The sequence below is a fragment of the Anastrepha obliqua genome, chromosome 4, assembly GCF_027943255.1.
Source record: "Anastrepha obliqua isolate idAnaObli1 chromosome 4, idAnaObli1_1.0, whole genome shotgun sequence".
Classification (NCBI taxonomy): domain Eukaryota; kingdom Metazoa; phylum Arthropoda; class Insecta; order Diptera; family Tephritidae; genus Anastrepha; species Anastrepha obliqua.
Window position 1 is genome coordinate 64826288 of NC_072895.1, and position 25956 is coordinate 64852243.

Below are 25956 nucleotides of genomic sequence, written 5' to 3' on the forward strand. Positions count from 1 at the left end.
TTAGAAAAGTTGTGCAGTGTACTCTTAAATTACAAAAGAAACTGAATAATTATATAATTTGAATCAAAATCAAAGTTATTTGCCTTGATTGCGCATATGTAACTTTTACGCTTACGTACGTACATATATACAGGGTGGTCCAAATATAGTTTTATTTTTCAACCACAAGTTGTATTGACCAGTCAGCTCACTTTCAGTTGAAATGTTGACCGCTAGTCGGTAATATGATGCCATAGAATAAAACTAACTTAATAATGCCTTAAAAGCGTCGGAAAAGTATCAACAATGATGTGGCCGCTCCAGTCGAAAATGTGCACTTGAATTCAATAGCATCGACTAACAATCAATTTGAACCAAATTACTCAAGATTTTGCGCAAAGCTCTCGGATGAATAGCTTAAAAGTAACAATTGAATCAGGCTTGGATATTGTATGTATGCAACGACTTTGGCCGAAAAATCCTCACTTGGTGAATTGCCAACTGGGCAATATTAATAAACGAAATTGTCAATTGCCGATGATTAGCGCAAATAGTAATAAATATGGCCAGGTATGTCATTTTGACGCTTCAAAGCTATGATCACTGCCTATTTGTATGCTGAAATGGAATACATGGGCTGAGATGGTCTTTGATTTAACTCATGACATTGCTCCGGACACACTCAGCACATTAAAAAATATAAATTTTTGCACTAAAAATGATGATGGTGTCAACAGCTTTTTCGGCCGTGAAGACTGTCCACCTCGGAACACTGTTTAATACATAATGATTCAAGTTTACAAGTTAGAACAAATTTACAATGTCTTGAAAATTGTAGATGAATGAATGAATGTACTTCTACAAAGCCACTGAAGCAGCCTCATCAATGAAATTGTATGCTTTAAATACTTGGCATATTTTATCTTTCTGGTGAAGCCAACCATACTATGAAACATAGATTCTTGTTCATTTTGTTAAGAAAACTTTTTTTTGAACTACCCTGTGTTTGCAATCTAGAAGATAAAAACCGTTTTGCGATCTTCTGAATTTCATTTTATATGAGTTAAGCAAAATAAATAGCCACAGCTCACTATGAAAAAATATAAAATCCTTATAGTTTTCGTTGTCGATTTTCCCAACTCTAAAAGCTCGCTAAACATCGCTTTTGATTAACGTTTAGGTTTTTAATTATTTTTCTTTGAAAATTGTTTTCTTTGCGCTTGCATGTCTATAGTATTTATTTCAGAGACCGGGACAAAATCGGTAAGCCACTGAACACGAAGATGCCATCTGCGCCGACACACACGGCCGAGGAGGCACGTTTGTTGGGGTAAGCGCGCTGAAAATTACGTCTACAATAAACTACAATTACAACTAGCAACTACAGCCTACATAATAAATAGCTTTTCATCTCAAATCAAACAAATAAAAAACAAAAACAAAAAAACATCTACAATTAATCAAGTATACAAAATTTATGTAAAACTGAACGACTTTTGTAAAACAGTGGAAATACCCGAATCCTTGCTATCGAATAATTTACATGCAACACCTCTCCTGTGTGCCTTTTTAAAAAATTACTAAAACTTGTTTTTTTTTTTAATAAAACTAGATTTCTTGTATGGCATATAATTTTCTGTACTCCTTTAGCTTTAGATTCTTCAAATAAGTTTTTGAGTTTGTAAGAATATTTTTTTCATATTATCCCTCGGTTTAATTTGTATATTCTTTATTAGCTTAGCATTAACTTTTATTTGAAAAACTTAGCTTAGCATTCGACTTGAAACACGTAGCTTAGCATTTGTATGATAGTTTTTGAATTTAAGCAATTTTGCCGCATTAAAAAGCATCCTTAGCAATATACAAAAAAAAAAATAAACAAAAACATCCGAGGAAATTGCATTTGAGTATTTTAGAAATGTAAGATCTAGCAATAGAAACACGCCCGTTATTGCCAATAGCAATGGATTTGACTCGACTCTACAGAACATAAGCCTGCTCATATACACTTGCCTGATCTACATACAAGTACATAGATGAACATACTCGTACATAGTACATAACCATACATATATAAAACTAATAAACAAATTTATACGTAAATAAATAAAAAAATGATATTTTGTAAATGCTGAAGATTGCTAACACACACCACCTGATGGAAAGGAAAATACTCCCAATATACCCAAACATCCAGTTAGAATGTAAAACTCACAAAACCAAAGCAATTGCATAAAAAATCAGTATCAGTTCTACACCAAAAGCTCAAACTTTCCTTCTTACACACCAAGTGTTCAGTTCCCAATTGGATAGTCATAATAACCTGCCACCTAAGTAGTTTCATACCTGTACCAAACAGTGTCCACGTAGCGATTCAAACCTTTGTATATGTACACCTATAATGCCCAACAGTCAGTTACTTATAATAAGTCAGGTTATGCTATAAATACTGTATATAGGTCTATGTATACATATGAATTTATTTACTTAATTATTTTTGAAATACGATAGTTTTTACTAAAGTGCTCTTATTTCCATCCCTTTAGCACCATGCCCATCGACCCTATGGATGATATTGAATTGCGCTCTGTGCAGTTGCAATTCCCTAATGCACGCAATTCTATATTGGAGGCATGCGATCAACGTCGTGTGCCTACCGATAAAGGGGATATACATGTGGCCATACAGGGTGACACCTCAAAGCCAGCGATTTTGACGTATCACGATCTGGGATTGAATTGTGAGTATGAATGATTTTACACTTTTTTAAAAACTTAGATAAATACTTGGATAATCTTAAGATGGAAACGTAGTCGGCTTACCTATTTACTGCGGAGGTTATTTACATGCAATATATAATATTATAAAATTGGGTTTACATATTTATTCTTATATATTTCGGGTGATTGGCTGAGTTCCTCCTCCTATTTACGATATTCGTTTGGTGTGTTTCACAAATGGAGCGACCTACAGATGGTTTTTTATGAGGAGATTTTTCTTGATAGAAATACACTCGGAGGTTTGCCATTGTCTACCGAGGAGCGACACCGCTAGGCTAGAGAAAACTTTTTCTGTCAATTCATGCTTCGTGATCGGAGTTTCGAATTTGGGCCTTTCCTAATGATAGTCAAGCACGAAGATTTTTTCCTGAAAAGATTTCTGCAGAACAAAACAATTATTGGTACTACCTTTACGAAACGGCTGGTTTCTTTATGAAACAATATTTCCTTGGTGCCTACTGTTTGGGGCGTTTTTTGGTCCCAATTTTTTGGCGCTTATTTCCGTTTCCGGGCTAGTGCTTGTGCGTACTATAAAGTGCTATCCATTCCGGCGTCGGATTTATGGGTATTGCCTTGCGTTAATTTGTGCCATTGCTACGGTCCTGGAATCGCTGCGTTTGTGCGGGTGATAAACGTTTGGAGTAGTGCGCGTTGTTGCCACGGTTTGTGTCCGGCGTTTAGCTACACCGGTCGACCCTTCTCTGTTTTTTGTAAATTTTGTCTATTTGTATTCTCTCTAAATGTTGTGAATTTATTTAGATATATATTCTTTCTCTCTCTGTCTTTCATTCTCTCTCGGGTCTCTCCCTCTTTCTTTGTCTGCCCTGAAAGTTTCACTTCTGTTATGTGTACTACGCTACACGCACTGTTTTTGATTTTAGTGATTTGCAAGCAAGCAGGGAAGCTAATAGTTCTGCTTGGAACACGTTGGCATAGTCAGGAAGTCAAATTGATTTGGATAAGTTGAGCGGTTCCGAATAGAGACCAGATACCACACCACAGTTCATTTTAGAACCGTCAATGTAGATCCTGTAGTCTTTTGCGAGAAGGTATACCTATACGGCACACACTTTCATAATGTGGGTCATATACGTGGGTCATTTGGGACTTGTTTGTTGTTGCTTTCTCAAGTTATTATATACGCTATTGAGTTAGTTTACGTTGAGCCATGGCTCTTGGTGGGTCGCACCTAGGCAGGTCGTTGTGATTCAGCACGTGATTTCCAATAATCTTTGTCCCTAGACCTAATGTCTACTCGAAATGAATTTCATCAGGCTCCTCGTCTTCAAGGATCTAATGCTATTGAATAAAAACTGTATTTCTTTTTTGAATAATATGCTACTAAATATTCAGGAAGAGTACTTATTAGGCCGGGCCGATTTGTGGGGAGGCAAAAAAATCGCCCATTGCTCTGTGAAAATCATATTCCAGGGATCAAAATAAGAAACTTTGCCGAAGGAACCATACCTCTAAAACGAATTCTGATGTCCCCCAATTTGGGTCGAACTTTTTAGTTTCTTTTCTCATGTAAAGGCCAAAAATGGTGATATTTTGAAATGATTGTATGGGAAACCCCCCAGGGGAGTTCCAGGGGGTATGCCACTGGCATGTGCCCCAAAGTTAGTGGGGGTCGGTCATAAATTTGGACTCGATTGGGGCACTCTAAATGGGTCAAAGTCGTTTTAGAGGTATGGTTCTTTCGGCAAAGTTTCTTATTTTGATCCCTAGAATACGATTTTCACAGAGCAGTGATCGATTTTTAAATCGACCCGCCCTAGTACTTACATATGTATGTTTATATGCTAAGAATTATATTTTCGTATAGGAGTTAATAAACCCTTAGTTTCCCTAGGTGAAGGGTCTTCCAAAAGTGACGCCTAGATGTCAGTAGTGAATAGTACCTAACATAGACGGTCCAATTTTTAAGTCATTTTTAACATTTGTCAAGTAAGCAGATGTACGATTTTAGATGGTAGGACCAAGCGCTAAAATTATTGAAAGTGATTACGAAAATGATCGATTTTAAGAACAACATATCACAAAATTCGTGATTTTTGTGGTGGAAATAATCATCCGTATGAGTCGACAATTCAAAGGTTGGTATAAAAATTTCACGAAATTGGTTCTGTCAACCATAGAAAATGTAGTGGCAGTCCAAAAACTGGAGCGAATATTGCTGCTGTAGCGCAACCTTCAACATCTCGACTTCGCCGTTCCCAAAAATTAGACATTCTTGAATCGACTGTTTGACGGATTTTACCTGTAGACGTGTCCATGGTGGACATTTAAATGGTGTAATTTTCCACATATAATTATTGAGAACCGTATTTTGAATAAAAATAGTGAAACCTGAAATAATCTCAAACTTTACATGTTTTATTTTAAAACAACATCTAGGCGCGTCGTTTAAAATACCCTGTATTTTTGCGCTGCTCATATTTTTATAAAAAATAGTGCCTTTTTATTATATTATCTAACTCTATCCATTTTCTTACAGATGCTACCAGCTTCGCTGGCTTCTTCAATTTCCCACCAATGCGTGGGTTGCTCGAGAACTTCTGCGTCTATCATGTTACAGCGCCTGGGCAAGAGGAGGGCGCACCTACATTACCAGAAGAGTAAATATGAATAGTATTTAATAGATATGTATGTATTTATAAATATGTTGTATATGTTTTAATGTAAAGTAAAACAAATCTAAAGCCGTGTAGAACTAGATTAAGTAATAATGGAGTTTAGAAACCATTTACCATTTTATTTTTCAGTTATAAGCTTGGCTCGACCACTTAGAACTAAAAACAAAAATTAATAAATACAAGTTTTTCACCTACCCATTTCCCTTTTCACTTTATCCCACAGCTACATCTTTCCTACAATGGATGAGCTGGCCGCTCAGCTGGTTTTCGTGATGTCACATTTTGGCCTGAAGTCAGTGATTGGTTTTGGTGTTGGAGCTGGCGCCAATATATTGGCTCGCTTTGCACACACCAACCCGGATAAAGTTGGCGCTTTGGTGCTCATCAATTGCGTGTCGACACAATCCGGTTGGATTGAGTGGGGCTATCAGAGCTTCAATGCACGCTTCTTGCGCACCAAAGGCATGACTCAGAGTGTTATCGACTACCTGATGTGGCATCACTTTGGACGCAATCCAGAGGAGCGCAATCACGATTTGGTGCAGATGTACAAACAACATTTCGAACGTGGTGTCAATCCCACTAATTTGGCTATGTTTATCAATTCGTACATCCATCGCAACGATTTGAATATTACACGTACGCCACCAGGAACTCCAGGTACCCAGCCATCGGCGTGCACACTGAAAATGCCGGTTATCAATATTACTGGCGCATTGTCGCCACATGTCGATGATACGGTCACCTTCAATGGGCGCTTGGATCCAACAAATTCATCTTGGATGAAGGTTTGCTATAAGAGGATTTGATGAAATGTTTCTTTTTTTTTTGCTTTTGGAAATCTTTGAAATGGCAACTAATTTCGTATTTTGCTTTGCAGATCTCCGATTGCGCCATGGTGCTAGAGGAGCAGCCAGCGAAATTGGCCGAAGCCTTCAGGCTTTTCCTGCAGGGCGAGGGCTACGGTAAGTGTTAAGCTACTGCGCAGCTAAATTTACACATAAATAAAAGATAATACCATCACCTCCACCACTACCACAACCACAACCATGACAACCACAATTTATACAAATTATTACATACATAGTTTCCATTATCACCCGTAGTCTAAATTCGAATTCGTATCAAAGACTCAAAATATAATAATAATAAAAAAAATAATACTTAACCCAGCCATTAAGCGCAACTATTAAAAGAAAATCAAATATTCGAGTTAAAAAGCAGAAGAGCGTACGAAATAGCGTAACATCAAACTAGCCAATTGCGAATAATTTTTTAGAAAAAATTTTTAGTAAAACGAAATTTTATTTATAATATATAAATACTATTTATGAATGCTTAAAGTTAGCGGAAGCACAAATTATAAATTAACGATAATCATTTTTGGATTAAGAATTGTTAAGCTATGTATAGTTTCTTATACACATTTTACACATACACTGACGCATAAATCAAATATAAGTTCAAAAATTATGTACCTAAAGACACACTTAACCGATCAAATTGCTTGCTCCTCTATCAGTCATAGACATTTACATAAAATTTACTATCATTTCGTACATTCATCCGAACACTGAGCTTAGCGTATTTTTGACGAGTGGGGATGCGAATGCATTATTTAGCCCCTGAGAGCACAGACAATTATTTGAGGTATTTCTTAGGCTTCGAGCGGTATCTGTAATTGGAAATAATATTTATTGGGAAACGATAAAAATACCAACTGACAATTTTGTTCAAATTATTTATATACAGCTCTGTATAACTGTGAAATTACTGGAAATTCTTAATATCAAAAGTACTTCTGATCTGTCAAGTCACTGATCAGGAATTTGCCAAATTTCGTTTGGCTGCTGCAGAGCTTTGAAGCTTAGATGAATATAGAGAATCACGCAGTTGAAAAAGAAAGGCACCAGGTTTCAGAGCAAACTAAATCAAAATTATAATGGCATCAATTTTAGTATTTGAGTTTCGGAACTTTAAGGGCCCTAGCTCTGAGTTTAACTGGAGCACTAAGCACTATTCACACGGTAGCAATAAAAAGGTCGAAATGAGCACTCTACCCTGAAAATCTTCTTTAACAGCCAGACAGCCATCTAGGCAGTAATAGCTATTTTCGCGTTGTGCGCGGCAGTGAACGTTGCACTAGCAGACGAGTCATTATCTGGGGTGTGCCTGGACACAGGGGAATAGAGAGTGTTACACAGCTACCTTAAAAAAGAGCTGTGAATCACAATTGTGTCGGACGCTAATACCTTGTGATATGCATTAACATCTCGCAGGACTGCCACTATAGCACTTCGCTTTTACATAGAAGGCAAATCCACCAACCATTTATTAACACTTCCACGGGTAGTTTCTAGAGTAGTGGGTGGTATACTTACATGACACTGCCCTACACCATATCACGGGCAAAATGGGGCGATGGTCAAGGTCATCTCCGTGTTATGTTATTGCATGCACGTCCTAAACGTCCAATAGAAAAGTATATCTTCGTTTTTGATGCTACTCTTTTTTCATATGACCAAGCGCAGTGGGAATGTTACTATGAGGGCAGTTAGGAGTGCTTGTTTATTGGTATTTGAAACAAAATTTTCTAGATGAAACTGCATTTAAGCTTGACACATTTATGCCTTGGCCAAACAACTTATGTGACTTTAACAGGTTTGGCTTTAAGCTCAATAAATTCTTATCTACCATAGAAAAATTAAGTAAATTATTTACCTTTTATTTATATATCTACTCAAGTTACGGATATAAATGATTAATTGATTAAATATTTCAAAGAAAGCAAGCAATTTAGCGCGTTACAGAAAAAAGTGCTAACTCGACTTAAGTTATTTTATCAAATGTATACAGTAGGCCGGGTCGATTTGTGGGGAGGCAAAAAAGTCGTCCATTGCTCTGTGAAAATCATATTCTAGGGATCGAAATAAGAAACTTTGCCGAAGGAACCATACCTCTAAAACGAATTCTGATGTCCCCCAATTTGGGTCGAACTTTTTAGTTTCTTTTCTATAACTCACTTAAATTAATTTTTTCATTTACATATGTTCCTGCTAAATAAATTTCTTAAGAGAAAAAATAGATATTATTGTATTATAAATAAATAATAAATATTATTAATATATAAATAAATAAAAATAAAGAAAAAACATAGCCATTTAGCTGATTTTTTCATGTAAACGCCAAAAATGGTGATATTTTTAAATTGGGGGACATCAGAATTCGTTTTAGAGGTATGGTTCCTTCGGCAAAGTTTCTTATTTTGATCCCTAGAATACGATTTCCACAAAGCAATGAGCGATTTTTAAATCGACCCGCCCTAGTATACAGATATGTATAGTTAGTCATTTCGGGGTTGTTTTAAATCTGTAAATACATAAAATTAACAGACTTTTCATGAAAACATACTCCGTTTTTTTCGGTACCGTGTGCACGTTACTAGTTTTATTAGTTTATAATAGCGATCCACACTGCTTGGCTTACTGCGCGCTCTTTCTCTCACATAAATTTAAGGTCAGAGATTGTTGGTTGATACCTTTAAACTTTAAAAGTACAGTGGCAGCCAGTCGAAAGATCGTTAAAGCAGTGGATAAGATTTGCAAGTATTTTGTTTATTTTTAAAAGATTAAAATTGTTGCGCATTGTAATTAGTTGAACTATTACGTGTAAATGTATTCGATTAAGTCAGTCTGTTTTTATTAACTCTTTTAATTACTCCATATTGGCTCACATAGTACCACTACCCTACTCTTCTGCGCTTTAAACAATACAAGTTAGCCCCAACCGCGGGATACCAACATGATGAGGAGCTAATGCTAAACCCTATGATTCACCTATAGCGAGCAAACGCTGTGCTTGTAAAATAGGATACCGTTTTAGCTAATTCAAATCAACAGGGAACCGGCGACCAGAATTTATGCTTGCAATTCTGTCAGCTATCACTCCTTAAATGAATTATTTGATGTTACTGTGAAAATAGAAGTGGTAACATTTAGCGCAAATAGCAAGAGAGTACTAGGGGAACTAAAGTACATTAAAAAACGGACATATAAAAAATTTTTCCAAACTTTTAATTTAAAGTTTAGTTGAATCGTCCGCTCTTTACTACTTTTACATGCACTTCCTTAAAATTAAAATGAAGTTAAATATATGCATGCTAGGATGCCCCAAACAAAGAAATGGTTTTCTTGATGGTGTTCTACAACCAAAAACTGTTTTTTTGGGTTATTTAATATTTTCCCGTGCCACTAATGCTTAGAATTCTTATGTTGGGCACACATTTTAAACAGTTTTCGGATCAATATTATTTAATCTCTTATTTTAATTTCTCTTCACAAAAATCTAAAAAATTATATCAAAATTTTTTATTGTTTTTTTTTTAATATTTTTTACAATTTGGGGAAATTTAAGAAAAATAATGAAAATTGTTTTTTTTCAGTTTAGTTTGGGCGTTTAGTAGAGGAAGTTAAAAGATTAAATTATATTGATCTGCAAATATTTTATACAAATTTTTATCTCCAATTTTACAATTTAATGTGTGCTGACGCGCTTTGCTCCAGGAGTTAAAGGAATTGTATTATAAAAGACTAAATAGACTATTAAGAAGACTATTATTATTATTATTACTGACAAGTTCCAATATTACAATCCACATCCTAACTTAGAAGAAGAACTTAGACTAACTACAAAAGATTTCCACAAATCAGGTTTTCTTGCTACAAATTTTAGTTCGCTGAATTATTCGCTGGCTTTCTACAAGCCCTACATCAAGTTAATTTAGGCCGCCTTGTGGTTTCCGCTGCAAAGCTGAATGAGCTATTTCGCCCGAATTTGTTCAAAGCGTATGTCCAATCCAAGGTGGATTTATTATAGGTGACAGCATTCACCGAGCTGAATTTTTCGCCGTAGATATGGCTTACGTCAAAATGATATGCTTTGTTTGTATGTATTGGTATGTTTACATTCGTATGTTTACATTTGATTACTGATTTTGACGTGATGCTTGGACCAAACGCAACAACAAATACATGTAGGGTTTTACTTATATGTGGTTGCTGTCACCTATAATAAATCCACCTTAGTCCAATCCATTAGTACTTTTTCCGCATAATTTCCTTTTCAATTGGTTTTTGTTTGGTTTGGTCTGTGGCAAAGACGTTGGTTGTAAATGGTTCGTGACCACAAATGCCGATAAAACGACGCACGCATCTAATATTTACAAATGACTGCAGTATTCTTGCCGATTCTTGCTTTAAGTGCCACGTTTCGCTCGCATAGAGTAGAACTGATTTTACACAAGCTTCAAAATTCCTTACTTGTGTTACTCTTTTAGGCGCCTTATTAGACCCAACTCGCGAGTAAACCACACTCAGTAAACTAGTCTAGTGCACCTTGCCTCACCTTGCCATACTCGTAACAACCCAGCAAACATACTTGCCGCTTTGGATAATCTTCGCTGAATGTGAGACGTTGTACCATCATCGGGGGTCAAGATGCTGCCGACATACTCTAATTCGCATACATCCCCCACTATTTCGAACTGTGTTTTGTTGTTTACTTTTATTCGCATAGATTTGGTCTTCTTTGTGTTGACTTTTAAGCCAAGCTTTAAGCAGTCGCTTGTCACATTTGGCAACCTTTCTTGCATTTGTATGAATGAATGTATTACTAACAAAAAAAGCTTCGTCAGCATATCAAAGGTCACCTGGTTTTTGAGTCATCTTCCAGTTACTGCCCCCACTGCTGTAAGTTTCCAAAACTATGTCCAAAGCTGCTATGAAAAATAAGGGGGGAGTGCGCAACCCTGCCTCACGTCAGATACTGTCGAAAAAGACTAGCTAAACTGTACATCATGTTCCATAATGTTAATAATTTGGCCCTTTGTTCCACCTAGGAATTACGGAAATATATATATATGTATATACGCTACCACCTCTAGCTAACAGAGCATACCAGATTACCTCAAGACATGAAGTGCTTTTCCGAAGTCGATGAACGCTAGATAAAGGCGTGCATTGTACTCAGCAAACTGCTCTATTAAAATTAAAATCCGCATTAAAAGTAAATAAATAGATAAAAAAATAAGTTTATTTTTCATATGGTAATTTTCAAAACGTTGGCGACGCGGGTAAATATTACATAACAAAAAAAAAAAGTTGGTTAAAATAAATTTTTGGGTCATCCTAATATGCATACTTAAAATAACCTTGCTTGTTTTGCAGACGGAACTTGTAAAAGTTGTAAGTGAAAGAGTGAAGTTGTAGGTGGAGTATCCAGTAGTTGCGTTGGCTTTACAAAGCTCCTGTTAACCAATATAGCACCAAAGCTTCGACAGTCGCTTTGACTATTGAATAAATTGAAGAACTAAAACGCGTTTACAACTTAATACACTTCAAATAACGCATGACGCTTACTTTATAACCCTAAAGCAATGCCTATATTTGGCTTAAAAGCTGTAGCAAAATTAAGAAAAAAACTTCAAAATAGGAATAAAATTAAAAAAACGTGGCTGACGTGCCACTGCTTTTGCGCAGTCATATGTGCGAATCTGTGCCCATATAACACACAACTGCATACATGTTAACATTTATACTAGGAAAATGTAGGACAATGTGTGGCATGCCATATAGTAAATGCATAGTATACTTGAAAAGTATGATGCCACAATAATTGTTTTATTGAATTCAAATGAGAAACGCGACAGCATCTTATAAGAAAATAAGTTTTAAAAACTAATAAAGCTGTTTATATTGTTCTCTCTTTATATACAGGCGCTACAAAGCTTACATAAGTACTTTATAAGCAAAATTCGTTTGAATACATACTCGTACAATTACATAAATATTCGGTTATGAAAACGTGCTACCCAAAATCTATACCATTAGCCACACTCACACACCCACACACATATATGCACAATTACAAAATCATGTATTCAGAGAAACTGTTATTACATCATACACTCGTACATAACTTCATATACTCGTATTAGTATTCAAATTGTATGTATGCATTATCGTACAAAATTACATTTATTGCATTGCGTTGATAAAATAAATCTATTATATACTTATATACTATACATATATTTGCAAGTAAAATATTGGCTACGAATTTGAAAAAGAAATTTGCAAACATTAATTCATTTGTAAAATTTGTTAAAATTAATATTTTTGGAAGAAGATTAAAACGATGTGAATTGATTGGATTTATTCAAAAATAAAATAAAATTGTTCGAAAACAAAATAAAAAATATACATGAAATTCTTTTCCTCATTGCGACTGAGCTACTATATAGTATAGTTAAAAATGTATGTATAACAGAGTCACACAATCATTCATTGACGTACGAGTTTGAATGTTTGTATAGGAAATAGCCTAGCTTAGTGGTGGGTACGTTAAGGATATAAATGAATAGATAATTGTTGCTTACACCCTTTATTGGGTATTCAGCCGAACTGCTCCTTTGATTTGTGGTGTGCCTGTGCTGTTTTTTTCAAAAATGGAGAGACCTACAGTTTTATGCCACCTCCGAACTGCAAATGCTTTTTTTATTAGGAGCTTTTTCAATGCGGAAATACCCTCGGAGCTTTACTACTGCTTGTCGAGGAGCGACTGCTATTAGAAAAAACTCTTTCAGCCATTTGGTGTTTCATGCGAGGATACAACTGAGACAAATACCATGGTTCACTAGAGATAATACAAGTGGAAAAGGAAAGAAAAAGGGGGGGAAAAATTAGATATGAAACGTTTTGACTTTTGCTTGCTTCAAGTAGAGTGGGAAATTGTAAAGAAAAAAGTGAATCAGCATTAAGGCGAATTCATAAAAGCTGGGCGCAGTAACGAAAAAAAATTGGCATTAATTATTTAATATTCTCTTTTGATTCTTCTTCACAAAATTTTAAAAATAATACGAGAAATAAAAAAACCAGAAAATTAATGTTTTTTAATTTACACTGTATTTTGAAATTGTAATGTGAATTTAACATGTAATTTGGGTTTTCAATTTATTGGCTTGAATCAACTGAATGCTTTCCAAGAATTTCAATCACTTTGACATTGAAATGACCAATATGAAAAAAGGCAAATCAGCTGTTCTAGTAAAACCATCTTGTATAAACTCGCCTTTATCTTTTTTTGTTTTGTATTTCTAAACCGTACTCGCAGGTGAGTTGCCATGATTGCGAGTGTTAGACATAATCATCTGATATGGTTTGAAAAAAAAAAAATGTGTTTCTTTGCAATTCCTATCAGGTAAAGTGAAATTTCCCTAACTATGTATATGTATGTATATACCTATACTATTGGGTGTTCTCTTAAGAGCTTGAGAACTTAAAATGATAATACAAAACAGAAATATTGTTCGATTGAATTTTTTGTTTATTATTATATAATCTCGTAGATGATTTCATGGCATTTATTTTTTTAATATGATATCTGGCGTATATTCGCTGCGCCTAACAGGCACATGTTCCATTAGATTATTAAAATTTTTAACTATTTTTTAATAAATCTGGCCGTGCGACATCAATGATAGTTTTGGCCTCCACTGCCTTAAGGGGGGAGCCTGGTTTTTAAAGTAAAAAAAATCAATTTTTTTTTTCGTTTTAAGCGATTCCTAATATATTTCAGAATATGCACACAAAGTTACAGAGCCTAATTCTCAATATTTCCGTAGATACAAAGCCAAAGGTAGGCGAGCGTTAGGTAGTTACGCTGTGACCGGACAGCTATAGTACAAACTTTATCTTCTTTTCTCGACTTTTCATTTTTATGATTTCTTTGAATTGGCGTACATGAATGAAAAAAAACTAATTAACCTTTTGAAATGAATCATAGCTTGTTCCTTCAGTATTAAATTCTCTTCTATTTAAACTAACAAAATAGATAAAAAAATGTTTTTCAAGATTTTTATACCAAGTTGAAGTGAATTTTTTTTTATAGAAAGGCATTTTTTCTTTAAAACCTTCAAAAAGTTGAAATTTTGGAATTTCTCTCAGTTTTCTTAGTTCATCTAGAATGAAAAATCATGATAATTTGAAATTCATTTAAATATTTTGCTTTAGATAATAATTACGAGCTGTATCTTGTACGCCAGTTGGAAACTCCAGCGTTGCAGCGCTCTACTAATTTCGACGTTAAACATTTTTTTCAACTTATTTTAACCAGTACAAAACCAGTATAGTCGAAGGACAAAGGTGAACAAGTTAAGAACGACGACAAATCGACATTTCGGTGTCTTAATTTTTTTGTCTTGTTGCTGGCTTTGATTGGAGAAGAGTAAAGTTTATTGCGCAAACGATCAACATGAATGCATGAATTGCTTTCTCACTAGGCCGATTATGTTGACCTTAAAACGGACGAATTACTTTATGAACTTCGCAAACAGATTTTTTTTTTCGAAGTGAATTTCTACAATTCGGAAGGGTTGTTCTGGCGTTAAGAGATTCAAGACTTGTCAAGCCTTACTGAATAGAAATGTCAACACAGTTTGTCATTATCGGCTTGCAAACCAATGTTAATAGTTCTCATGTAGCTAAAAAAAACTCCCGACATAACTTTGTACATATATAAACCTAAAAAAATATATACACTTAAACCTCCATAACTAAGTCAATGTTATAAGAGAGGAACAAAATTCTCAACATCGCAAGCAGTAAAAAAAAATTATTAAAAATCAATGCGATTTTCAAGCGACTACAAACGTGGACTAAAATTGCTTTGGCTATAAAACTGCATAATCAAAAGTTTTCCAATGATTCGGATTAAATGAAGGAAGTTGGTAAAATTCGTACAAAGTAAATTTCGTACCAAGTTTGGCCCTTTGATTTATGAGGTTTTGTTTTATGAAAACTATTTAACATAGAAAATATTACGAATAAAAGTAAAATGAAAAAGTGACTTAATTTTGTAAGTACAAGTGCATTACATATAATTGATTGTTTCACAAATGAAGGGATCTACGTCTTTTGCCTACTCCGAGCGTCAGATGATTTTTTAATGAGCAAATTTTTTCTTGGCAAAAATGTCTGCTCCTAAAAAAATGTTTCATTCATTTGATGTTTCGTGTTCACTGTTTAGTGTGGAACCTGGACATACCTGGCTCGTTCCGTTGCAGCGGCCGACACAAAGTGACTATGACTTGTGCATTGCTCTCTAAAAATGTCAGAACTTTAGAAATTCTTGAAGGTACGAAAACGATAATTGCTTTTAATTTTTTATAATGCAATTTCATACCGTTAGCAATTTGTTTGGCCGAAATTGAAACATCAAAAGTGTTGAAAGCAAAAATAGTTTCTTTTTGTTAGGCAGTTGGGAGAACGGAAAGAGTTAATACACATTTAAAAGTATGGAATAGTTTGCCAGCTTGCTTACTAAAGCCCATTGTGTTGATTAAAAAAATGATTATAGATTCTTCTTAGTTAACAGTTCGAAAGCAGCATCTGTTTTTATTCGCAATTTCGGTACCATAAATAGAACTTGCCATGGAAATCATTGTTTCAGAAGACAGAAAATACTTTATCCCATATTTAACACCCATTTTACGTAATCGCCCTGTCACCCTACGAATCATGGTAATATATATCCTTAATTCAACACTTCACAACACTTTTAACATTTTGCATTTCTAAAATTAAACTAAACAAAAAAAGCACAACATTACAATACACACCGCTCTCATTATTAAGAACAAATACCAACGCTGTGAAGTAATTGAAATTTAATTTGGACATACAAATATTTTCTTTTCTTTTTTCTCTCTTTTATATCTCCTTTTCAAATGTTTATAATACAAATATTTAATGAAATCCCACATATCGAAACACAAACAAAATCATGCTTAAAAAATCTCCACGAATATATTGATAATTGTATTGAAATTCCCTGAAATTCGTAACCATTCACACATTCAACTGACACATACGCCATGTGCAATCGCTTTGTGTGTAACAAAATGGAAAAAATCTTTTACGCTTCAAATATGCCATAACATTTCAATATCGTTTCATATTTTTTTTGTGGAAATATTAAAAAAAAAATGTATGCTTCACAAAAATATGCAATTTTTGAAATTTATCTCCGAATTTTCTTTTTTCAAACAACGTAATCTCGAAACGTGCTCTTCACTCAACAAACTAATTCAATTACCTTTGTAAAAAAATAAATATAAAAAAATATCTTGAACAACTTTATTTACATTTGTGGTATGTATGTATGTATCTTTGACTTAATTTTGCTTTTTGCTGCAAATGTTTTAACCAAAACCAAAACATTGTTGCTTTAACAATAAACCAACCCCCGTTACCAATCCCCTATATTTTCCACACCAAATTCCAAATTTGTCGATGCTATTTGTTTGTTGCTACGCTTTACTCCCACGCCTTGCGTCACTGAAAAGCAGAAAAATCGCAATAAAGCGCAGAAATTTTTGGAAGATTTATGTCAGTAACAGAAAATTAACTCTAGTATCACTGCTTGTTGTAATCTAAATAGTAATAAATATGTATGTAAAGCCCCAGAGCCATGGGTGCGGGAGGAGGTGCGCACACAGGGTCACATTGCAACGCTGCCAATAGAATGCAGTTAAACATTTCTCGATCGTCGAATTTGTATTCGTATTTGTCTCACATAATTGATTGGTGTAGTTGATGCGTTTGGCAAAGCAGTTATTTTCGAGTTCAAAATGTCAGAGATTATCAAAATTTGTAACGTATTAAAAAAAAATAATAAAAAAAAGTTATCATTACAACATCTCTAACTAATATCAAGTGTCCATTTGGTCTCACCTGGGCTCGCCAATGACTGCTTTTACCCATTCAATAGCTTAGCGTACTCGTAGTTTCCTCAATGCATATCGCACTGTACTCGTAATTTGTAACCAATTTCTTCTACTACGTATTTAATGCCTAACAACAACAAAAAAACGAAATGTTCGTGTTAGTATGCATTGTAATCACACAATACAATTGTTTTATGTATGTATTACATCACTAATATGGATATTCATATATACTTATGTGTATGTACGTAATTATATAAATACATATAAATTCTGAAAAATAAATACGCAACCACTAATGAGGAAGACAATACAATAAAATACCTAACAACTGTTTCTTTTGTATTGATTATTGGGTGTATAAGAAATGTAAATATGTATATTTTACATAATTAATTATAATTTAACAACTCATTTACTTTGAAGCACTGCACACCTTGCGCCAATGCGCACATACTTACATGTATGTATGTATGTATCGAAAGCACAATTTTTTCCATAAAATAAATTTTTGATTTCATAAAATAAATTTGTAGTTGAAATTTGTAGCTTGTGGTATTTTAGTTTGATATTTTTATTGAACGGTTTTTCACAGGAGCCTGATAAAAAATAGTAAAAGAGTCTAGCAGATGAAAATTAATTCTCAACTACAACTGATGAATTGAATGTCAATAATTGATTGAATAATAACACTGCGCTACACACATTCTGTCCTATGAACCAAATATACTTTTTCGGAAAGGGTATAAAAAATAAAAATACACGTGTATCGGCGATTTTCATGTACACGTCACAATTTTTTTTTTGTATTTTAGGTATAACTTTAAACGAGCAATTCTTATATGCATATCTGTATAGCCACACGATCTCAGGATTAGCTTAACGGATTTTAATGAAATTGGGCACACAGATAGTGTATCACATTTCTAGACTTTCCACCAAGGTGTTGCCACTGACAATGTTTCACAGGGTTGCCACCTGTTCGAAATTAAAAAAAAAATTGCATGAGATATGCCGATGTGGGTATCAAAAGAAAGGTATTTCACGCCGCATTACAATAGAGATATAAAACCCCGAATTTTTTTTATTAATTTTATTATATTAAAATTAAAAATTATTACATTAAAAATTTTAATGCTTTTAAAGAAGAAGAAGAAGAAAGAAAAATTCTGACGTGTACATGAAAATCGCCGATACACGTGTATTTTTATTTTTTATACCCTTTCCGAAAAAGTATATTTGGTTCATAGGACAGAAAAAAAGTTCGTTTTTGTAACGCAGTGCCCCGCCTCAACCACTCGTTCAGCATGAAGAAGTGAAAAAATCTACATTTGCGTATAGGTGTTTTTTGTCGAAATTTTACTTCAACTTTAAGTAGTGAATTGCTAACTAACTGCGTTAAATAATTACGATTTATTGGCAAGGTTTACTAATTTATTTGCTTATGATTTAAGTTTAATAGTTTTTATGAAAATACAGTTCATTCTCAAAGTTTCAAAACTTGTGCAAATGAAGGCACTTTTCGGTTCTAGAGACGTGAAAATTGAAGGCGTTGAAAATTGAAGCAAAACAATCGGTATCAATTGAAAATCGTTTTTATTCATTAGATCAATTCTTTATACAGAAAAAAAAATTATTTTTTCAATGACAATAATAAAAAAACTTGCTTCCCTGACGTAACACATGCCACTAGCTAACTGATTGGGCTGCTCAGGTACGTCTGAAAAAAAACAAAATTTGGTCAATTAAAAAAAAAATTGTTTTTCTAGATAATATATTTTATCTGTTTATTGGAAAAAAGAGAAGAAAAAAGAGAAAAAAAAGGATTTTTTTCACGTTGTCGCTCTTAAAAAAAAATAGATACATTTATTATAAAATTATAATTTTGCTACCCGCGAGAGCCACAAGTCTACTCAGTAACATATTAAAAATTCAAATCAATCGGTTCAGCACTTTTTGAGAAATTACCAACGCCAACTCGGAAAAAATCGTTTCGAGAAAAACACGTTAGAAGTCCCATTGTTAATGACTCTGCGCGCTTATATATATCTCAGCGTCGCACTCCAAACCGATCTCGTTTTAAAGGACTGTGACATCTAAACTACAACGAATTTCAATATAAATATATGCAAGTATATTTTTGAAAGTCTAGCATGAAAAAAATCGATTTTTTCGAAATTCTAGACCAGAAAGGTGCCTTCAAAAAATTCAACAAAATTTGTAATCAGAATGTTTGGAAAAATTTCGTATATGCAGTTATCGTAAGTCATAAATGCCTTAATTAATATTTTTTTTTTGTCAAATTCTAGTATTCATTCTCTAAAGTAAATTTAAAATAGAATTAGGGCCATTGTTTACACTCCAGTAAATTGGCAATTAAATTTATCGGAGAGATGTGGTCTTTTCGAATAGGCATCAAATCGAACGCAAGTAGCTTTTTCGGCAGTGAATTAAATTGGTGAGTTTGAGCAAAGAACGCATAAATACAACCTTTGCAATCCAGCTCCGTTTCTCTGACACAACTCGTGTAGACAATTTCAACAAACAAGAAACCAATTAAAACCAATTTCTTTTTTGTAAAATTTTCTTCCGAGTGTTCTTTGGTTAAGGTACCGAAATAAGCCGTCTGCGCCAGAGAGGATCTAAATAAGAGAAAGTGGAACTTTTGTAGTATAACTTGCAAGTGCCATTCATCATGGGAGTTGGAAATGTATTCCCTCGGTACAAATAGTTTGGTTTCAGTATAATGAAGCTGGTTGTAGTAAAGAAGTTGTACCTTTAGACTGCAGTTCATATGATTGTGATGCATTCCTGCGTTTTGTATTGAAAATTGTGCTACTCTTACTGTTAATTGGGCTCCCATAAAACTCCTTATAAAGAGTCTTTCAAGCACGCGCCTAGTTGTTGTTTTAAAATAAATAAAATCTAAAATTTTAGACTCTTTCAGGTTTCACTATTTTTATTCAAAATATGGCTCTTAAGAATTACATGTGAAAAATAACATCATTTAGTGTCCACCATGAGCACGACTACGTGTTAAATCCACCAAACAGTTGCTTCTTGATTGCCTAATTATTGACAACATCGAATTATCGATGTTGAAGGTTGTTCAGCAACACTTTGCGCTATAGGAGCAATATTCTCAACAGCACGCCCAGTTTTTGTCTACTAGTCCCTTTTCTATCCTCGACAGAGCCAGTTCCTACAAATGTTTCCACCAACTTTAAAGATCGACCATTTTCATAGTAACTTTCAATAATTTTAGTGCTTTGCTCTCTCGTTTAAATTTGTACATCAGCCTACTAGAAACATGTCAAGTAAAAAAAGTTACCGTCTAGGAATCATTCACTGCTGATTTCTAGGTATCACTTTTGAAAGATCCTTTAGTAAACATTTGGTATGTGAAAAATACCCCCAATTTTATGACTGGCAAGTAATTAATCTTTTTTATTATATTTTGTGACGCTCAGTGCGAATACCAATTTCTGTCAAGCAAAATCTTTGATACCATAAAACATAAAACCACTTTTTTTAATTAGCAGCAGTGTACAGAATATGCTTGCAAATCGAAAGATATTGTCACGTACATCCTTTGTCGAGTGCTGGACCGAATTTCTGAATTTACGCTCTACTCAGATTTTCCCCGTTGCGCGCCGAGGAGCGCCTGCTATCAAAACACATTTTTTATCATTTATAAATTATTAGTTACTTTCCAGTCAGATCTTAAGTATTAAGTAGGCACAGGTTTAGCATTTATATTTATTATTATTTCAGCATTTTTGGTTTCAGCTGTTCGAGAGTTACATAATTTGGCATCTTTTCGTTGCATAGAGTAACTTTAAACGTTTCTAAGTAGTTTTACACCAAATAATTTTCGCTTTTGATTATTTTTTGTATATCTCTTAGTTAAATATCACCTGCTTATATAACTCCTTCGAGAGCAGATTTAAAGCGCAATCTAGACGAATAATAATTAAAGAATTATGCGACAAGTCTTTAGTTCCAAGTTATGCTTGACGTTTTGAGCTTTAAAAGCTTATTAGATCTGTGAGTTCTTAAAACTCTCTTTTAGGTGAATGTTTTATTGAAGAGCTGTGTTTTTAGCTCACTCATACTTATACTTCTTATGTATGTATATTATTACAATAGCAACAAATCGTTAAGAAGTGACTCCAGTACCTCATGATAATATAGTCCAAACGGTTGCTCATCCCGGAATCTTGCTGTTAAGTAATACGTCGGAAGACCATATTTGCGTATGTTAATTAAAATCGTCAGTCTATATCAGTGCTAGTACCTGTCCGGTGTTCACACTGCGACGGCTCTTCGCCGTTTTCAGCAGCCTGCTACGCCAGTTGCTTTGTCTTAAGTCCGCCTTTCGGGCCTATTCTTCCTTACGCAACATTCTTGTTATACGCGCTAAAAGCTCTCACTTCTGTTAAAGCGGTGCAAATATTCCTTGAAGCATCCATGGCTGCGCAGCAATAACATTACATAAAAGTCAACCTCTCCGTGCTTACTACCAAGCCATTTCGCAATGCCTGGTATTAGATCATAGGTCCAGCGTCCCTTTGTTGAATACTGCCAGCGCTGTTGCCATTCCTTTATAGTACGCTTTCACTCCTTTTTTTAATGCTGCAGGACGACTTCTCCCCTGTCTGCTGGTGCAACCTCTTCAGCTCCTTGATGGGCAGATCAACCGGGATTTTCCTCGATATTACGGCTATGGCATCATCGGGAAACGGGCGGTGAGTGTTCGCGACTCTTAACGCGCTAAGTCTGTGTGAAGCTTTCAATTCCTTTATAAACGATTTTTTTCACATCGGTCCATACGGGTGCTGCATACGTTATAACACTTAGTGGTGGTTACTAAGGAGAGTAACTGGCATGCCTACGTTTGACATAAGTTTTGATAGAGCACCTATGTACTCGTTGTGCTTTTTTGCCAACTGCTGCAAGATGATCTATAAAAGTCATTCGGGAGTTAACGAGCTTTCTCAAATATTTTAAGTACGGCTACGATTTTATTAGGCACTCGCTCCCAGTGATGATCAACTCCTCGCGTGCCTTCATCGTGCGAAGTAGGACCAATTCCGTTTTCTGCACTGCAAGCTCTTATTTTGCTGATATTAGCCACTGCCGTTTGCGCATTTTATTCTCATGGGGTTGAGGTGTTTGTCAACGGCTACCAACGCGATATTGCCCGCATAACCAACGAGTGTTGCTCCTGTGGGAAGATTGATTTTCAGCACGCCGTCGTGCATGGCGTTCCATAGATTCGCACCTCATACTGTTGAACGCTATCTTCCCCGCCGCAGTAAGTAGGTAGGGACCTCGAATTCTGAGAGTGAACCCATTATGTGTGCCCAGTTCACAGAGTTAAACGCGCTGTTTATATCTAGCGTTACAATCGCGCAGTATTTTTTTGCCGGACCTTCGACTGTTACCACTTGTGGCTTTGCGTGCGATATCCATTATCGTATTACTAGCACTCCACCGGCAACCGAGGTTTTCGGAACCCAAACTGGTAAGGGGAGAGCCCACCAGGCTTTTCCAGGTGCTACTGTAGTCTACTGCATATTATTTGCTCTAGCATTTTACTGATCGTATCCAACATGCACAGTGGACGGTACGATTAAAAATGGATGGATACAAATGGTCCAGTCCAGTATTCAATAGCTGGTGGTGTTGGCAGTAAAAGGTCTCCTACGCATAGAAAAAATCAAATGACAAAATCGCTTAAATGATTGCTGCGCAAATGAAGAAAAAGAAAATGTTTAGTCTCTATTTTCAGATTCGGTGCAGCAAAGAAAGATTTCGATATTTTTGCGAACTCCTTTCGAAAACGTAAGTCTTCTGTTGCGAGAATAATTTGAGAGTAGAAAATTAAAAAAAAAAATTTGGAAAAGGTATTCTTGTTTTTTTTTTTGGTTTGTCCGGAGAGAAAAGCGGGAATTCTCACTGATATCGATCAAATTCAAACATTTTGTTATGAGAAGTGTCTGAAAATCTACACAAACGTCCAGAGTTGTTTTCTTCCAATATTTAATTTATTTGGCCCTCTTTTTCTGCAGTGTTTAGAACCTTCGTTGATGTTTTATTATTAATGTTCAGGCCGATTTTATTGCCAACTCTGAATATAAATAAAAATAATAATGTTTTTAATATATTATAGTTGCTGTAAACCTTTTTAAATAAGTATTTTTTGTAGCGATTCCAAACCTGACAAGGTTCCGCAAATGTTATTACCTTTCGGTTGCGTTAAATTTTATATTTGGCTATATGTGTTGTAAATATGTATTTTTATTATCTTCACATTTTCGCTTTTTCTCCTTTCTACTTTCCATAAATGTATGTACGTATTGCTGATTGCTTTAAGGTGCTTGTTATATGATTCTTTACAATTTGTTTGCTTAACTGTAAGCAGCAAAAATTTATTGCACAAATGCACTCTTTTATGAAGTAAACGCTTTTGCTTCATGTTTATTTGTACTTATTTAATTTTCTAAATTTTCTATTGCCTTTACTTTTCTTTGATATATTTTCATATTATTTATTTTCTTGTTTCTTTGTTTCTTTTTGGAAAAAAACGAAATCCATTTCATAGCTGTTGGTACACTGCAAAAGTTGGCACGCAAATTCTCCACAGCCAGTCAGAGCAGTTCGAATCAAATTGAGCTGGGTGTACAATAATTCAAGCAACATCGAAAATCTATCACCAACATCATCAAAATCACAACCACCGCCTTCAACACCACCACAATCACCGTCACTACAACCACCGCCCCCTTCTTGACCTGAATGTTTCTAAACAGAAGAAAGAAAAGAAAAGTAGCAGAAAGTTGAACAGTTAAAAGAGAAAAAATGTTGAAAATTTAAGAAATAATTGATTTGACACAGCTGAAGAGGATCTCGATTTTGCTTCTATTGGAACATCGAGTTGAGGTGTGGGACGCGCACCTGCACCTGCTACCTGTTGATTTTTCAAGCTGCGTTTTGGCTTTTTCCTTTAATAGCAAATATCTACCCAAATACTATAAACATACCGACACATAAGAGTTGCCCTTATTTGTTTATTGCAAATCTGTGTTTTATTTATGATAATTATGATAAATATGTGTTTAGTATTGTATGTAGTTATTTTTATTGTAACTATTATTAACTCTTTATGATAAGTACGAAATGTATTTTTTGCTGTTATCATCCACATATGTATGTAATGTATGTGCTATATATATGTATGTATGTATAATATATTTTCGTTTTCCCACACAAATTTGCAAAATCCATGTATACGTACATATTTTATAGTTTACAATTTACATAAAGCTAAAATATATAGACAATTGAAATGAATGCAAGCGGATTTTATTGTTTTCCAAACTCAAGGCCAGTAAATTCCAGTTCGTATGCGAGATGTGAAAGAAAGCTATAAGCACTTTTTACCAAATTGTTGACTCGAGGGAAAGAAGCAATGCAAAATTTGTTTTACACTATCATCGTGCATACAGTGGGATCAGGTTTTGTTTTCAAAACACTGGAAATATACAAAAAAAATTGTTTTTCCGACCAAAAAAAAAACTGTTACCTCCACAACGAATAGATTTTTTCAGAAAATTAAGTTTTTTTTTTTATTTTACTAAGAAAAATTTAGTTTCACACTCATTATACATATTAGTTACATTCAGTGTTGTCAGATTTTGTTTTTAAAGTACTGTAAATTTCCAAAAAAAAAAAATGTTTTTTGGACCAAAAACTGTCATCTCTAAAACGAAGAAATTTTTTCAGAAAATTAGGGTTTTCTAATTTTAATTAGCAACATACAGTGTTGCCAGATATTGAATTCAAAAAACTGAAAATTTCTAAAAAAACTGTTTTTTCGACAAAAAAAAAAACGGTTACCTCCAAACAGAAAAGTTGTTGTTTTAGAAAGTTAAGGTTTTTTAAATTATAGTAAACATAAACAGAACACGATTTATTTAAAGTTTAAAGGGTCTTTCAAAAGTGACGCCTGGATGCCGGTAGTGCATAACGCCTAATAATTCCTGTCAAGGAGACAGATGTACAGTTTTACACGATAGAACAACGCGTTAAAATTATTGAAACCTACGACGGGTGCCTTTTATATTTCGGGATTTGGCAACCCTGATGTTGCCATCTGGCAACTGACAGCTGTATCGCAAAGTTTGACATTTTTTGGTTTTTACGTACTCAGAACGTTTTGAAATACCAGCGCTATTTGTGTTGTTTACAGTAACTTAAAAGATTCATCTCGTGCAAAATCAGTTGTTGCTCCGAAAACCATTGATGCTGTGCGCGAACTGATATTGCAAGATCGTCATGTGACGTATCGTGAGATTGAGACAATCTTAGGCATTAGTGGGGCCAGCATACATTCAATATTGCATAAACATTTGACTGTCAAAAAAATTTGTTCGCGTTGGATCCCACACAATTTGTCAATCGCTCAAAAAAGGCTCGTGTCGATTGGTCGAAGGAAATGCTCAAAAAATACGATCGCGGGGCTTCGAAACACATCTATGACATCGTGACAGGTGATAAATCATGGATTTACGCGTATGAGCCCGAAAGTAAACAGCAGTCGACTGTATGGGTGTTTCAAGATGAGCCAAATCCAACAAAGGTTGTTCGGGCACGAAGCACTTCCAAGCAAATGGTCGCCTGTTTTCATAACCATTTGCTTGCCAGTTGTCTTCCAAGAAATTAGGAAAGCAAATCGCCAAAGACGGATCATTCTTCACCAGGACAATGCGAACTC

At 34.6% G+C, this 25956-nt stretch overlaps 1 protein-coding gene across 10 annotated transcripts in view; it reads left to right on the forward strand.

Annotated features, from left to right (window-relative positions):
- The window catches only part of LOC129246307 (protein NDRG3), a 97644-nt gene that overhangs the window by 61916 nt on the left and 9772 nt on the right, over window positions 1–25956 (forward strand). For 3 of the 10 annotated variants that reach the window (XM_054885010.1, XM_054885011.1, XM_054885016.1), the window contains 5 exons: window positions 1214–1309; window positions 2526–2719; window positions 5257–5377; window positions 5619–6183; window positions 6276–6360. In XM_054885010.1, coding sequence (XP_054740985.1) covers window positions 1214–1309; window positions 2526–2719; window positions 5257–5377; window positions 5619–6183; window positions 6276–6360 — 1061 coding nt within the window. Of the gene's footprint in view, window positions 1–1213; window positions 1310–2525; window positions 2720–5256; window positions 5378–5618; window positions 6184–6275; window positions 6361–23784; window positions 24534–25956 lie in introns of those variants that run through there. The other 7 variants (XM_054885012.1, XM_054885014.1, XM_054885015.1 and 4 more) reach the window with 4 other exon arrangements.